Source organism: Ranitomeya imitator, chromosome 3, assembly GCF_032444005.1.
Source record: "Ranitomeya imitator isolate aRanImi1 chromosome 3, aRanImi1.pri, whole genome shotgun sequence".
Classification (NCBI taxonomy): domain Eukaryota; kingdom Metazoa; phylum Chordata; class Amphibia; order Anura; family Dendrobatidae; genus Ranitomeya; species Ranitomeya imitator.
In genome coordinates this window covers 604,217,179-604,232,880 of record NC_091284.1, presented here as the reverse complement: position 1 = coordinate 604,232,880, position 15,702 = coordinate 604,217,179, and the positions used below count along the sequence as shown (strand labels likewise).

Here is a 15,702-nt window from a genome sequence, read left to right as displayed (position 1 = left end):
AAGACACGGGCTTGGGTCGTGTCAAACCTTAAACCTAGAAACACCAGGTGCTGGGCAAGGGTGATGGAGAACCGCTCTCTGTTGATAATCCAGCCGAGATGGACCATAGCGTCCAGAGTAAACTGAAGACTGGTCGCAGTCTCGGCAGGACGGTTCCTTGATCACAAAATCGTCCAAGTAGGGAATTATGAGAATCCCCTTGGAATGAACGATGTCCATGACCGCTGTCATGACGTGAATAGTCTGGGAGCAGAGGCCAGGTCGAAAGGAAGGGCCATGAACTGATAAAGATCCTCCTGGATCGCAAACCATAGGGACTTCTGATGCTGAACACAAACAAGAAAGTGAAGAAATTGTCCCGGTTCCATGGAAGTAATTAACGAACGTAGGGACTCGGTCCTGAAAGGCAGATCCGAACGTGACATTTCAATCGCTTGAGGTCAAAAAACAGAAGGGGTGGCCCGTCTTTCTTTGGGACTATGAAAAGAATAGCGTAGAACCCCGAAAAAAATGTTGATTCCTGGGGACGGGTACGATCACTCCTGTGCGTGGTAGGGAAAAAGACTGACAGAAGAAACCCTGGGGCCTACAACGTATGTCTTGACGGGCGAGACAGAAGAAAACGTCTTCCTGGAGGAGAAGAAAATTCTATTTTGTCTCAAGATTGAGGTAACCTTTTTGTATTAAAAGGACTTTAGACTTGGACCGGAGATGCTAGGTGATTTTCCCGCCGGGACATCCAAAATTATTTGATCCCGCTTGGATCCAAAAGGTCTAGGGCCTTGGAAGGCAAAACCAGAGAGACCAGAGAATGTGGGGTATAGCAGCGTTGTTGCTGGTAGCCGTGGCGGATCAACCAGCCACATCAACAGGAAGCGGTCAAAAGACATTTGCCGGCATGGGCAGTGTGATCTACCAGATTTGGCATCTCACCCGAAGAAGCCTAGAATACCCTAACAAAGCATTCTTGCCCAGGCAGACATGGATTTTGATACCCAGGTGGGGGCAAATATGGGACAGAGGCGCCAGCTGATTCAAAGGCTTAATTAGCCAAGGATGCAATCTGACTATCCGTAGAATCCTTAAGAGATGCACTGTTCAGCAGAGATAAGACTGTCTTGGAAGACAGGTGAGAAACCGGCGGATCCACATTAGGGAATTCTGCCCATTTATCACCAAGGCTAAAGGGATAGAGAATGAATAGCTTCTTCCTTCCTGGGAAGCACTTTTCAGGGTGTTCCCAGTGTAGACATAATCATCACAAATTCCCTGTGATTAGGGAAATGCCGGGAAGGACATTTTACCCACTTGAAGACAACAGAGTGCTCCTGAGCAGGTGCCTCGTCCTCCCTTAGGTTCAGAATTTGGGCAATTTGCCAAGATGAGGCTAATGAGCATATCTTGCATCTTTTACGTCTGGTCAGTATAGGACTCAGACTGGGAATCCATATCCGACCCCAAAAGCCACCTCCGAGGAGGGGGCATGGGAAGGAACCCGCATCTTTTGCTTTGTACCCCATTTGTCCCAGGTAAGGTCGGGGTCAGGTGCGTGCGAATCACCGTGAGAGGTGTTCGGAGCACTGGTGGCAGAAGACAAATGAGGAAGTCGCTCTAGGACCTGGACCAGGGACTGTGAAACTTGTCAGGTCTGAGACCGAATGCGACATGGCAACAACCCACTCCGGAGGGAGGGGAGTGCTCTCATCCTGGGATGGTCTGAATGCTACTTCTCTTTAACAAATGGCACAGTCGTCGTTGATTATAGGGTCAGGAATGGGCCTGAGATAGGGCAAGCGTGAGGGACTAGGGCTACTGCTGGGGAGAGCTGATTCCTTGTGAAAAGAGAAAATAACCTGTCTGGGCTGGTCCTACCTGATAACAGAGAAGGCCCCGAGATCAAGTGAAGGTTAGTGATGGACGCCTGCTGTGCCCTTTGGAGCCATAAGTCGATGGTGACACGCACTGCACGCATCTTCACACGCCTTGCAGACAGAGACACACCATGCGGGGGGGGGGGTGGATGGGTGACCGGGAGAGGGATAGAGAAAAACACTCTCTCATTATGCCAAGAAAACACGCTCATCGAAGGGGGCTAAGCGTGCAGCATGCCCTGATTGGCCGAGGGTCCAGTAAGGGGGTGTGGCTAAGTGGAAGGCGACCGCTGAGTGGCCGTAGCCTGGTAAGGGGCGCGTGACTGCACAAGAGTCTGGAGAAGGCCCAAAACCGGGGGCTAAATTAACAGAGGACATGGCATTATGCGAAGGCTCGGCACCCACAGAGACAGAACCGGAAAAAGGCATTAACAAAAGTCCTAGTCCGGGCATGAAAATTGGCAACGCCTCACGGCATAAGGGGATAGAGGCCCCTTCTACTGGTTATGCCGTCGGAGTAGTGCACCGGGTAGGGAGAGGAGATCCCATGATGGGGGAGAAAGTGCGCGATAAATACGCCTGCTTAGTGCGGGGGCGTAGCTTTGGCCAGGATAAAAGGAGGGGGAATGAAGAAAAAATGGCCGCTGTCGTTCAGTGATGTCATATTCTGTGCGGCGTCCTGACGCGGGTAAAGTGTGAAGCAGAGAAAGAGACGGTTCTGGGCAGCGATATACCCGCGAAGGGAATGCGCCATGTGGAAATAAAAAGGTACGGATGCCTCAGACCCAGTGTTGGGACGGAGCGCATAATGCGGGACATAGTGCTGGTACCTTGAGAGATGTCCGGCTCCACTTGCAGATGAGATGAGGAGCGTCCAGGGGCCCTTGTGGAGACGGTCGATGTAGATGAAAATCCTTCTTCGCACACAGTCTCTGAACAGTGTAGAAGATGGCATCAACCCCTTCAGAAAAGGGGGGAGGTCACCTCTGGTGACCACTGTCTTCCTCTCAGCTCTCTCTGAGGAGAGGGGTGAGAAGGGAAATGGCAAGGACCAGCCACCGGAATCGGCCCTGGAGCACCCGTGAAGGTGACGGGGGATAATGTCCTGCCTGCGGGCCTGAGAATTGCGATGTGGGTGACACCACACTGCTTGCTCAGCCGCATAATATGGGAAGGCAGGGTGAGAAATTACACCCTGTTTCCCTGAAGCTGTATCTGAAAGACAAAGGGAAAATGGTAATAAAACACAACAATACCTGTCTGTAAGGAAAAAAGGATTAGCTGCGGATCTGGGAACAGATCCAGGTCCGCCTCCTACAGACACTAAGCACAAACTGAGGTACTTAGTAGTGATGGGTAGCTCGTGAGTGAGTAGTTCAAAATGAACTAATCTTCAGAGTGAACTAGTTCCTCTAGTTCACCATCCTGACAGAGATGAGTTCATTATGAACTAAACAGCAAGTGGGAGGAGACAGAGCGTGATCCCTCACACAGCTCCTCACACTGAAGATCCCTGCTCTCACACTTGCTCTTTATAGCTCCTGATGCTGGAAAAGAAGGTAGTAAAACACTACACCACACATCAAATAGTAAATACAAATATAATAGTAATAATAAAAACTGAAATTGTACAGTAGACAGACAGCTCGTGTGTATGAGAGAGTGTTTCTGTGGTGGTTCATGCCCCTCACCAGTCTTTGTGATAAGATCCGCCTCCTGTAGAGCATCAGCCTCAACAGAACATCTAGTTCAGCAGTTCACATAGTTCATGTAGTGCACAGGTCACATGACATGATGCATTCCCTATCAGCTCCTCACAGGATAGGGTGGAGAATTATCAGGCTGTCTAATAGGAAGATTTTCTTTGCCCCATAGCAACCAATCACAGGTCAGCTTTCTGATACTGCAGTAGTGCAGTGCTCTGGCAAGTGAAATCTGAGCTGTGATTGGTTGCTATGGGCAGCCAAAGATCCATTTACTGTAAGGCAGCTGGTAAATCTGTAGTTCTGCGTAGTTTCACCGCATCTCTTCCTTTTGCCACCTATTGCAGTGGTGTGAAATGAATACTGTCTGACTGCTCAGTGCTCAATACCAGAGACTGCAAGTGACCGTAATGTGTGCAGATAATACACTGAAGAGAAAGAGAAGCCAGGTATGGAATCATTTCACACTTAGTGGAGATCAGAAGAAAGCAAAATGTTCCTACTGCTCCAATGTGATAAGTGTAGCTTGCGGTTCTGTGGGTAATCGGTCACGCCATTTAAATAATATTAATAATAATAAATATTTCACAAAGAAAAAAAAAAAAAATTTACTAACTTGAATAAATAACTTTAGATTTTTTTCTCCAGACTGAGTACCCCTTTAACAAGAGTTTGTTATGTAATGATCAGATATATTAACTATTTCTGATAATTTTAACAAAACTATATCTCATCCTAGGAGCCACAGCTTCTGTGTAACGAACTAGAACTGATCCATCTCTTCTCAGCAGAATCCAGAGAAATACTGAACTAATCTTTTGAACGAATCTTTTCAGTGAACTAGTTCATGGTGAACTAATCACCAAAATGAACTAGATTTCCCATCACCGGTACTTCGTGCCTGTCGGAGGGTGTATCCTGCGAAGGAGGAGCTATTTTCCTTTATTTGCATAGTGTCAGCCTCCTAGCGACAGCAGCATACACCATGGTTACCTGTGTCCCCAATGAAGCGATAAAGAAAAATGTTTTAAAAAATAGAAAAAAAAAAAATATATATATAAAAGTTTAAATCACCCCATTCAAAATAAAACAACAAAATAATCAAACATACACATTTGATATCACCGCGTTCAGAATCGCCCGATCAATTAAACAAAAGGATTGACCGGATCGCTAAACGGCGTAGCAAGAAAAAAAATTCAAAACGCCAGAATTATGTTTTTTGGGCGACATTGCATTAAAATGCAATAAAAGGGCGATCAAAAGAACGCATGGAATTTTTTTTCACCACTTAGATAGAAGAGAACCTAGACATGTTTGGTGTCTATGAACTCGTAATGACCTGGAGAATCACAATGGCAGGTCAGTTTTAGCATTTAGAGAACCTAGCAAAAAAGCCAAACAAAAAACAAGTGTGGGATTGCACTTTTTTTGAAATTTCACCTCACTTGGAATGTTTTTCCCATTTTCTAGTACATGACATGGCAAAACCATTGGTGGCATTCAAAAGTACAACTCGTCCCGCAAAAAACAAGCCCTCACATGGCCATATTGACGGAACAACAAAAAAGTTATGGCTCTGGGAAGGAGGGGAGCAAAAAACGAAAACGAAGAAGGGCTGTGTCTTGATAGGGTTAAACTGTGTATCGCAGAGTAGGCCTGCAATGAAAGTAATGAAGGAGGAGGGAGAATCAGCTGACGTTCCCTCTCTGAGTCTGATGCCTCAGTACAGGGGGTGCCATTACGTCATTACAACGCGCCCGCTGTACTGAGTTGTGCTGAGGATCTGAAGACACTATAACAAGACTGGAGCAGAAAAACTCTCAATTGTAGACATTTATTTTTATTAACTATCTAGCTGGCCATGTAGAAGTAGAAGAGTGTTCAACAACATACCCAAGAAGATGCTCTGCCTCGATTGAGAGCAACAGTACTTCTGGTGATTTATCACCAAACCAAAGACTGCCTGGCTCTCCAGGGTTTGAAGGCTGTTTTTCAGAAATATAGGAGCATTATGATAAACTACAAGCAGTCGCCAGGGCAAAGTAAAGAGCCACAGAAAATTAGAGTAAGCACGTTTCCGTTCCAGGCCTGACAGATGATGCAGCTGTTTTGAGGACCACAATATGAACAGTAACTATGGGCCAGAACTATACAGTTAGATTCATATATATATTTGGACAGAGACAACATTTTTCTAATTTTGGCTATAGACATTACTACTATGAATTTTAAACAAAACAATTCAGATGCAGTTGAAGTTCAGACTTTCAGCTTTCATTTGAGGGTATCCACATTAAAATTGGATGAAGTGTTTAGGAGTTTCAGCTCCTTAGCATGTGCCACCCTGTTTTTAAAAGGACCAAAAGTAATTGCACAGATTCAATAATTTTAAATAAAATGTTAATTTCTAGTACTTGGTTGAAAACCCTTTGTTGGCAATGACTGCCTGAAGTCTTGAACTCATGGACATCACCAGGCGCTGTTTTTCCTCCTATTTGATGCTCTGCCAAGCCTTCACTGCAGTGGTTTTCAGTTGATGTTTGTTTGTGGGCCTTTCTGTCTGAAGTTTAGTCTTTAACAAGTGAAATGCATGCTCAATTGGGTTGAGATCAGGTGACTGACTTGGCCATTCAAGAATATTCCACTTCTTTGCTTTAATAAACTCCTGGGTTGCTTTGGCTTTATGTTTTGGGTCATTGTCCATCTGTAGTATGAAACGACGACCAATCAGTTTGGCTGCATTTGGCTGGATCTGAGCATACAGTATGTCTCTGAATACCTCAGAATTCATTCGGCTGCTTCTGTCCTGTGTCACATCATGAATAAACACTAGTGACCCAGTGCCACTGGCATCCATGCATGCCCAAGCCATCACACTGCCTCCGCCGTGTTTTACAGATGATGTGGTATGCTTTGGATCATGAGCTGTACCATGCCTTCGCCATACTTTCCTCTTTCCATCATTCTGGTAGAGGTGGATCTTGGTTTCATCTGTCCAAAGAATGTTCTTCCAGAACTGTGCCGGCTTTTTAGATGTTTTTTTTTTTTTTTTTAACCAATAGATATTTATTGAAATTTTGCATGTTAAACAACACATCAGTAAACTTCAAAGGGGGAGGGAGACAAGGGTAAACAGGGGGGGGGGGGGGGGAGGGGGATGTGGGAAAAAAGGACCAGCGCCTAAGTTAAAGACCACAATATGAACAGTATAATACACACACAGTGTCAAAACTTGAGAAGCAAACGATTTAAATGAGGGCAAGAGCAGACTGAGATATATGTGCCGAGGACACCCAGGGATCCCACCACGAGAGGACCCTAGTTCTCCTCGATAGATCCTGTGCCATGATAACCTCATAGCAGAAGTGTAAGTCAATTCTGGCGATCAGTTCGGCTCTGGAGGGAAGACCCGAGGATTTCCAATGTTTCGCTATACATTGTCTAGCGGCAACTAGGATATTTGAAATTATGGGCCGGAGAGGGGAAGGGAGACCCATGAGGGAAATACCCAGGACAGCTAGTTGACCACTCAGCGCAAGGGGGAGACGTGTCAGATCGACAATCAAAGCCTCCACCTCACGCCAGAAAACCCGGATCTGCGGGCACGACCACCATACATGAGAGGAGGACCCCAAGGCGCCGCACTTCTTCCAACACAGAGGGGAGGAAGACGGGAAAACCTTCGCCAGGCGGACAGAGGTAAAGTACCAATGCAGTTGAACTTTTTTCACCTGCTCCAAGTGGCCAAGACATGTGGAGAACCTGGAAGGGTGCACCATAGCAAATTGCCAGTCCTCCAGGGAGGCCTCGAAACCCAGCGAGGACTCCCAGGCGGTCATGAAAGGGAGCTTGTCAGCAGAACCATAGGAGATGAGAGCTTTATAGATTATGGAGATGCCATGGGGCAATATGGTGGCCGGTCTGAAATATCTATGAGCCGGGTCCTCTGTCAGAGGCGGGGGCACTCCGAATGACCGACGTGACCTGAGAAAGCTACGGAGCTGCAGGTATTGATAGAAATCAGACCCAGTAAGAGAGAATCTCCCTGAGAGGTCCTCAAACGACAGAAGGCCATTTGAGCCGAAAAGGTCTGCCACCCGGAGCACCCCGCGGTCCGTCCAGGAGGAAAGAGAAATGTGCCCGATAGCATACTCCAAAGCCTGCAAAGAAACATAGTCAAACATAAATATTAGATGGGAAGTGCTGAGTAGCGCCCACAATTTAGAAGCATTCCTAATAGAACGGAGACAAGGGCCAACTAGAGGTACCTTAAGCAGCTGAAACTCCAAGAGCAATCTAAGCGAGTTTTTGGGAGCAAAATGCGATTCAATCAGAAACCAGGGTAAACATGAGTTCCCCTCCCACCATATTTTAAGGGGCTCAAGGATCGCCGCCCTATAGTATGAAAGCACTGCAGGCGCGCCCAACCCACCCATAGAATACGGTAGGGACATAATCCGACGCCTAATCCTGTGAGGTTTCCCATTCCAAATAAACCGATCTATAAGAGATTGAAAAGCTGAAATAAACTTCGAAGGGATAAAAAGGGGGAGGCATCGGAAGAGCTACATTATTTTGGGTAGGAATAGCATTTTCGCCGTTTGTATGCGGGCCATCCAGGAGAGCAGTGCACCCGACAGATGATCCATGCTCTTCCTGACCTCCGCAAGAGTTTCCTCACAATTTACACGAACTATATTATCCAGCCTAGTTATCCTGATGCCTAAGTACGTAAAGCCCAGGGGAGCCCAAATGAACTCGTATTGGGATTGAATTTGGATTTGAAGGGGGGCCGGGAGAAAAAGGGGGAAAATTGTGGATTTGGTCAGATTAAGTTTATAATACGAAACCGCCGAAAACTCAGTTAAAATAGAGGTAATCGCGTTCAGCGATGCTAACGGTGAGGCACAAGTCAGGACCACGTCGTCGGCATAGAGGCCAATTTTGTGTTCGGTTCCCCCCACCCGGATTCCCTCAATGTCCGCACTCTGTCTGACCATGGAAGCCAAAGGCTCCATGACCAGAGCAAAAATGATAGGCGAGAGGGGGCAGCCCTGACGAGTGCCATTCCGAATAGAAAATGTCCGAGATCTAAATCCTGCCGAACGAACCGACGCGCAGGGATTGGAGTATAATGCCATAACCGCTCTACTAATTTGCCCGGTGAGCCCAAATTTTTCCAGCGTGAGTTCAATATAACTCCAGTGTACCCTGTCGAACGCCTTTTCGGCATCAAGCGAGAGAAATACACTGGGATGGCTCCCCCTCTCGACCACATCTAAAAGATCTATCAGGCGCCTGGTGCCATCCCTGGTCTGTCTGCCAGGAACAAACCCAACTTGGTCGGGGTGGATGAGACCAGGGAGAACCGAGAACAGTCTGTTGGCCCAGATTTTTGCATAAATCTTAACGTCGCAGTTTAAAAGTGCTATCGGACGAAAGTTCCCCGGGGATGTTGGGGGTTTCCCTTGTTTGGGGAGAGTCGCTATGGATGCCTCCAACCCCTCAGCCCTAATACTGCCCGTCGACAGCCAATTATTAAAAAGGCGCAAGAGGTAGGGGGAGAGGGCAGGGAGGAACTGAGCATAGTAGAAAAAAGAAAAACCATCAGGCCCCGGGGAAGAACCCTTGTTGGCCTCTCTGACAATCTGCGAGAGTTCAGACTCAACAATGGGAGAGTTTAGGAAGGAGAGCTGATCCTGGGTGACCGAGGGGAGATTAACCTTCTCCAAGAACGCCAAAATTGACTCCCGCGAAGGCTGAGGAATCCCTAGGTCAGACCCGAGGTCATAGAGCGAGGAGTAATAAGATGCAAATTCCTCCGCGATATGAATCGGATTATACACCCGGGAGCCGTCAGGCTGGAGCAAAAATGGAATCTTGGATTGAGCCTCTCTCTTCCTAACACGTCTGGCCAGAACAGCACCCGCTCGATCGCCCATTGTGTAAAATTTAGCCCTAGTTTTCCTCAGGGCCCTCTCAGCCTTATGGAGAAGCAAATTGCGAACATGCATGCGTGCTTTGGAGAGGTCGGAGAGAAGCGCCGGGGTAGGAGATAATTTGTGCGCGGACTCCAGGCGCCTTAATTCATCTAGGGAAGACTGGAGAGCTGCATTATACTTTCTTTTGGCCCTTGCCGCCAGTTTAATAAAGTGACCCCTAATTACCGCCTTGTGGGCAAACCAAAGGGTGTCGTCGCCTATGTCAGGAGTATCATTGGAGGTGAAAAATTCCCCCAAAGCCTCCTCAATACACCGAGAGTTGGAATGGTCAGCGAGGAGATGGGGGTTGAGACGCCAGTGCAAGGGGGGTCTAATAGCCAAGGGATCTCTCAGTGTAAGGGACACCGGGGCATGGTCTGACCATGTGATACTGCCTATATCTGCTGAAATGCAGTGAGGGAGAGCCACGTCATTCACCAGCACAAAATCAATCCTGCTATAGGAACCGTGCCTGGGAGACAGGAACGTGTAGTCTCTCTCGCCGCAATGCAAATATCTCCAGATATCATGCAGGTTAAAAGAGTTAGTCAGAGGACCTGCTTCGCATCTTGACAGGGAAGAAGCAGAGCAGTCCAAGTCCCTAAACATTGGAGCATTGAAATCACCAGCAATCAGTTTATGACCATGTTGGATATCACGCAAAGTTTCAAAGACCTCCTCCAGGAACCTAAGCTGCCCTACATTGGGGGCGTAGATCGAGGCGATGGTATAGGGGGCGTTATTAATGAGGCATAGGACCACAATAAACCTACCCAACGGATCCGCTATGGAGCGAACCAGCTGGAAGGCGTTGGACCTACTGAAAAAAATGGCTACTCCCGCCTTTTTTGACGGGCCGTTGGCAAAAAATTGATGCGGGTATAAGCCCGACTGCATTCTGAGATTATCACATTCCAGTAGGTGTGTTTCCTGAAGACACAGAATGTCGTGACGGGATTTACCCAACTGACGCCATACCACAGACCTCTTGCCCGGCGAATTGAGACCATTAACATTAATTGAATACAGCGATATACTCATAATGAGAACATGTAAACAGTTTTGCAAACTTCAGGACACCAATAACCTGTGTAAAAGAGTCTAGTACTTGTGGCAAAAAAGTAAGTAAGGGGGGACCAGAAGGAGAGAAGGGGAAAAAGGGGAGCAAACAAGACATACAACAAGTCAACCAGTGGACCGAGGTCCATCAGGGATACCCTGAGTCCAAGAGGTGAGAATCAGGAAAACAATTCACCTATGGGGCAAACAAATGCTGCGGATACTCTCGAGAGAGGAACCAACGCAGCTTAAAAAAAGAAAACCAAATGAATCCGTGCGGGAAAATGGCCAGGAACCAAAGTTGCAGTGGGCTCAGGCCACCTCCCAGTCCGGTGTGATGCGGGCCCTGAGACCTCCACCAGCTCCACGCTTAGGAAGGGTCACGGCGGTCGGAGAGTCCGGAGTTGAGAATCCCCATTTGGTGAAAGCAGTAGCTGCGTGTGACGGAGTCAGGCAGGTGGTGATTGATCCATCTTTACGGATGAGGAGCTTGGTAGGAAACCCCCAGCGGTACAGGATGCCTTTCTCTCTGAGGATGGTAGTGTAGGGGGCAAAGGCCCTCCGTAGAGCCAACGTGCCCGGGGAGAGATCTGGAAAGACGGAGATGCTTGCAAATCTTTCAGGAAGAGCTGGACCCTTCCTTAGGGCCTGGAGAAAATCCTCCTTCATCTCGAAGAAGTGTATGCGTGCCAGGACATCTCTCGGGATGGAGGGCCCCAGGCTAGACGGTTTAGGGATCCTGTGCACGCGGTCAATTATAATGTCCTTTGGGGCCAACTGCGGGAGAGCTGCGGCCATAAATTCCTGCAGAAATATCTTCAAATCCGCCGCCAGGACAGATTCCTCAATGCCTCTCAGTTTGACGTTGTTTCTCCTGGACCTATCTTCCAGGTCCAAGGCTTTAGCATGGGTTTTAGTGGCCATGATTTGCAGGGTCTCATGAGCGTCCCAGAGTTCATTATGAGAAGAGACCAGCTCCGCCATTTTGCGTTCCAAACGGTCAGTACGGTTACCCAGCTCAACCACCTCCCCTCTCAGTTCAGCCAGCATAGTGCGTATATCTTCCTGGATGGAGGTTCTAAGGTCTCCCAGCAAACCCTTGAGGAGAGAAGCAGTCACCGGGCCATCAGCCGAATCAGACGCTGTAACACTTGAATGCAACGCCTCTCCGCCTAAATGCGACGCTGCTCCGCTTGAATGCGACGCTGCAGCGCTCGATTGCGACGCCTGAGCGTTGCGTTGTGAAGAGCGGGAAGATCAGGGGGAGGGCGGCGCCATCTTGGACTCCGGCGGTAGCTGTGAGGAGGCCGCAAAGAAGTCAGGAATTCTCCTGGTGGGGTCACGGGAGCGCGTTTTGGATTTCCCCATACACTCACCACCGTACCAGGGACCGGAATCAAGATCGAGGAGGAGCAGAAGGGCGCCGGAGAGGTAGATAAGAGCCGCTTTAGGATTCCTGGACACGGAGCTCCCACTCTGTGTGACCTACTCCATCAGCAGTTAGGCCACGCCCCCCTTTTTAGATGTTTTTTTTAGCAAAGATCAGTCTAGCCTTTTTCTTCTTGATGCTTATGAGTGGCTTGCACCGTGCAGTGAACCCTCTGTATTTACTTTCATGCAGTCTTCTCTTTATGCTAGATTTGGATATTGATACGCCTACCTCCTGGAGAGTGTTGTTCACTTGGTTGGCTGTTGTGAAGGGGTTTCTCTTCCCCATGGAGATTATTCTGCGATCATCCACCACTGTTTTCTTCTGTGGGCGCCCAGGTCTTTGCATTGATGAGTTCACCAGTGTTTTCTTTCTTTCTCAGGATGTACCAAACTGTAGATTTTTCCACTCCTAATATTGTAGCAATTTCTCGGATGGGTTGTTTGTTTTCGCAGCTTAAGGATGGCTTGTTTCACCTGCATGGAGAGCTCCTTTGACCACATGTTCACTTCACGGCCAAACTTTCCAAATGCAAGCATCACACCTCAAATCAACTCCAGGTCTTTTATCTGCTTAATTGAGAATGACATGACGAAGGGATTGCCCACACCTGTCCATGAAATAGCCGTGGAGGCAATTGTCCAATTACTTTTGGTCCCTTTAAAAACAGGGTGGCACATGTTAAGGAGCTGAAACTCCTAAACCCTTCATCCAATTTTAATGTGGATACCCTCAAATGAAAGCTGAAAGTCTGGACTTCAACTGCATCTGAATGGTTTTGTTTAAAATTCATTGCGGTAATGTCTATAACCAAAAGTAGAAAAATGTTGTCTCTGTCCAAATATATATATGGACCTAACTGTATATAGAGGCCCAAGTGTGTGACTGGCTTACTCTTCAAACCCTGACATTCTTCTTCTGTCCTACTTATCAGGACAAGTGTACAACACCTGCTGACGGCACATTTGTCCCAAAAGGCATCTGTAAACACGACGTCACCAATACATAAGTGAGCAAAACCCAAATAATCCTTTTAATATTCATCTGAGTTTGTAAGTTGTAATGTCTGTGCCATTTAAAGAGCCATGAGTATATCATGCTCCACTTACACACCGGGTTGGTGAGCGATACTGGTGACATTACAATACATGCTATGATGTGTGCGTCACCAGCAGGTATCTGTAAGTGTGACATTACATTACCGGTACTGCTTGCCTTCCTAATATTAGCGTGAGCTGACCCAGAAAAGCCCTTTAATGACCAGATATCCATCACTGATCATACTATAGGTTCCACAATATCTTCACATAGAACGTGGCTAGCAGGGGCTGCTCAGAGCTGAATGTGGCTCTCAGGGAAAAAAAAAAGGTTGGAGAGCACTGTCAGAGGGACTTCTTCCAGGAATTGCAAGGACAGCCATGTACCTACGCTTCAGAAGACATGTCTGGATTGTTACACAGGCTCCAGTTAGTAGAGCTGCCTGCAATCAAACAACTGCTTCCCAATAGTTTTAGGGTATGTGCCCACGCTGCAGATTTTCCTGCGGATTTTTCCGCAGCGGATTTGGAAAATCCACAGTGCAAAACCACTGCGGTTTTCACTGCGGATTTTCTTGCGGTTTGTTCTGCGGATTCTTCTGCGGGTTTTCACCAGCACTTTTCTATTGGTGCTGGTTGAAACCCGCACAAACAATTGACATGCTGCGGAAAATAATCCGCAGCTTTTTCCGCAGCATGTGCACAGCGTTTTTTTTTCCCCATAGGTTTACATTGTACTGTAAACTTTGGGAAAACTGCTGCGGATCCGCAGCGGCCAAATCCGCTGCGGATCCGCAGCAAAATCCGCAGCGCGTGAACACAACCTTATAGTGCATGAAAGATAGTATATACTTGATGGCAGCAGAGCGCACGCACTACAACAAATGGTTGCAGTAAACAGCTTGTATTGGTTATGCATGTCACACAGCAATTCATGTGTCCTTTCTGCCCACCTAAATTCCTTACTAGTGCTACTGTACAATATTAGTTGCAGCACTTAGGCAGCATAGTTAATAGTGGCTCCCAGTCATGTAAACAGTAATGGGTCAAACTTTTTGGCTAAGACAACCCCTTTAACACATTCACACTGAAAAACCTAAAAAAAACAACAACAACAAAAAAACAGACATTATGGTGTTTAGGATGTGCCCAAGAATAAGGCCTCTTTCACACATCCGTTTTTTAGAATCAGTCACAATCCTTCGTTTTTAGAAAAAAACAGATCCAGCAAATGTTGCTGCTGGATCCTTTTTTTCCCCATAGACTTGTATTAGCGACAGATTCTCTCTCTCTCTCCAGAATTCTGTTTCTTTAAATTCCGGCTGCAACTACTTCAACGGTTCCATAAAAAAAAAACAACAAAAAAAAAAAAAAACGGATCCAGTGCATCAGTTTTTTACAATCAGAACAGGATCCGTCTTTTCAAGACTTTGACGGATTGTGACTGATTCTAAAAAACGGATGTGTGAAAGAGGCCCAATCTGAACCAAAGTGATGTTCTTACCACAGCCTTGCACTCTGACCGCCATATGTAGACCCACAAGAGCCAGGAGTAGCCGAGTTACATCTCCTTCGCACTGTTTCAGTATTAGTATAGCAATTTATCCAGAATACTCAATCAACTTACTTGTCAAACCAGGGTTTTTTCGGATGCATTCCAGAGTCGGCTGGAGTAAGATTTCTTTTCCGAGAATCAGAATCCACAACGATTCTCATACTATTGTTGACTGTTTTCTCTAAAGAAATAATATTTAAGGTAACAAAAAATTACTTTGGCAGACAATAGAAAAGAGAAAAAAGACGACTTAAAAGGGAGTCTGACACCCCCAAAGTGCAAAAATAAAACTACCATATGTGTCAGACTGTAAGACACTTTTTAAATAAGAAAATTGTTGTCAGGTGCATGCATATTATAATCTGTAAAGCGAGCGTGTGCCGTGCGAATGAGCGTGTCATGCAAGTGAGAGAGCGAGCAATTGCCGTGCGAAAGCGAGCAGCGTGCAGAGAGCGCGCGAGCGTGCCATGCAAGTGAGAGAGCGAGCAATTGCCGTGCGAAAGCGAGCGCCGTGCAGAGAGCGCGCAGAGACAGCGGGAGCGCGAAGAGAGTGAGCGCGCGTAGAGAGTGAGCGTGTGTAGAGAGTGAGCGTAGTGAGAGTGTAGTGAGCGTGTGTAGTGAGTGAGCGTGAGCCGAAAGGAAAGAGGGAATAGGTATGCAATTAAAACATAGCTTTTATTATGTATAAAATGAAAACCTTTTTGAAAGTTTTTTGTGCTTAAAATTAATATTGAGGCATCTCAGTACTTAGCCTGAATGTATACTATACTGGATCACTGTTACATGCTGATCAATTTTCTAACCATATTTTTTAGACTAGAAGGCCACGTTCACAATAGGATTTTTTTTCCACAAACATGATCGTTTAGTCCCCAATTTTTTATTTTCTCAAGGGTAAAAGGAGAAATTGGACCCCAAAAGTTCTTGTCCAATTTGTCCTGAGTACGCTGATACCCCATATGTGGGGGGGGAACCACTGTTTGGGTGCATGGCAGGGCTCAGAAGGAAAGGAGCGCCGTTTGACATTTTCAAGCTAAAATCGGCTGGAATTGAGATCGGATGCC

General features: G+C 46.9%; 1 protein-coding gene across 1 annotated transcript in view; it reads right to left on the bottom strand.

The window, feature by feature from the left end:
- RBM26 (RNA binding motif protein 26) overlaps positions 1-15,702 on the bottom strand; it is a 122,087-nt gene that overhangs the window by 42,030 nt on the left and 64,355 nt on the right. The window contains exon 11 of the mRNA XM_069758067.1: positions 14,711-14,819. Within this exon, the coding sequence (XP_069614168.1) occupies positions 14,711-14,819 (109 nt within the window). The remainder of the gene's footprint in view (positions 1-14,710; positions 14,820-15,702) is intronic.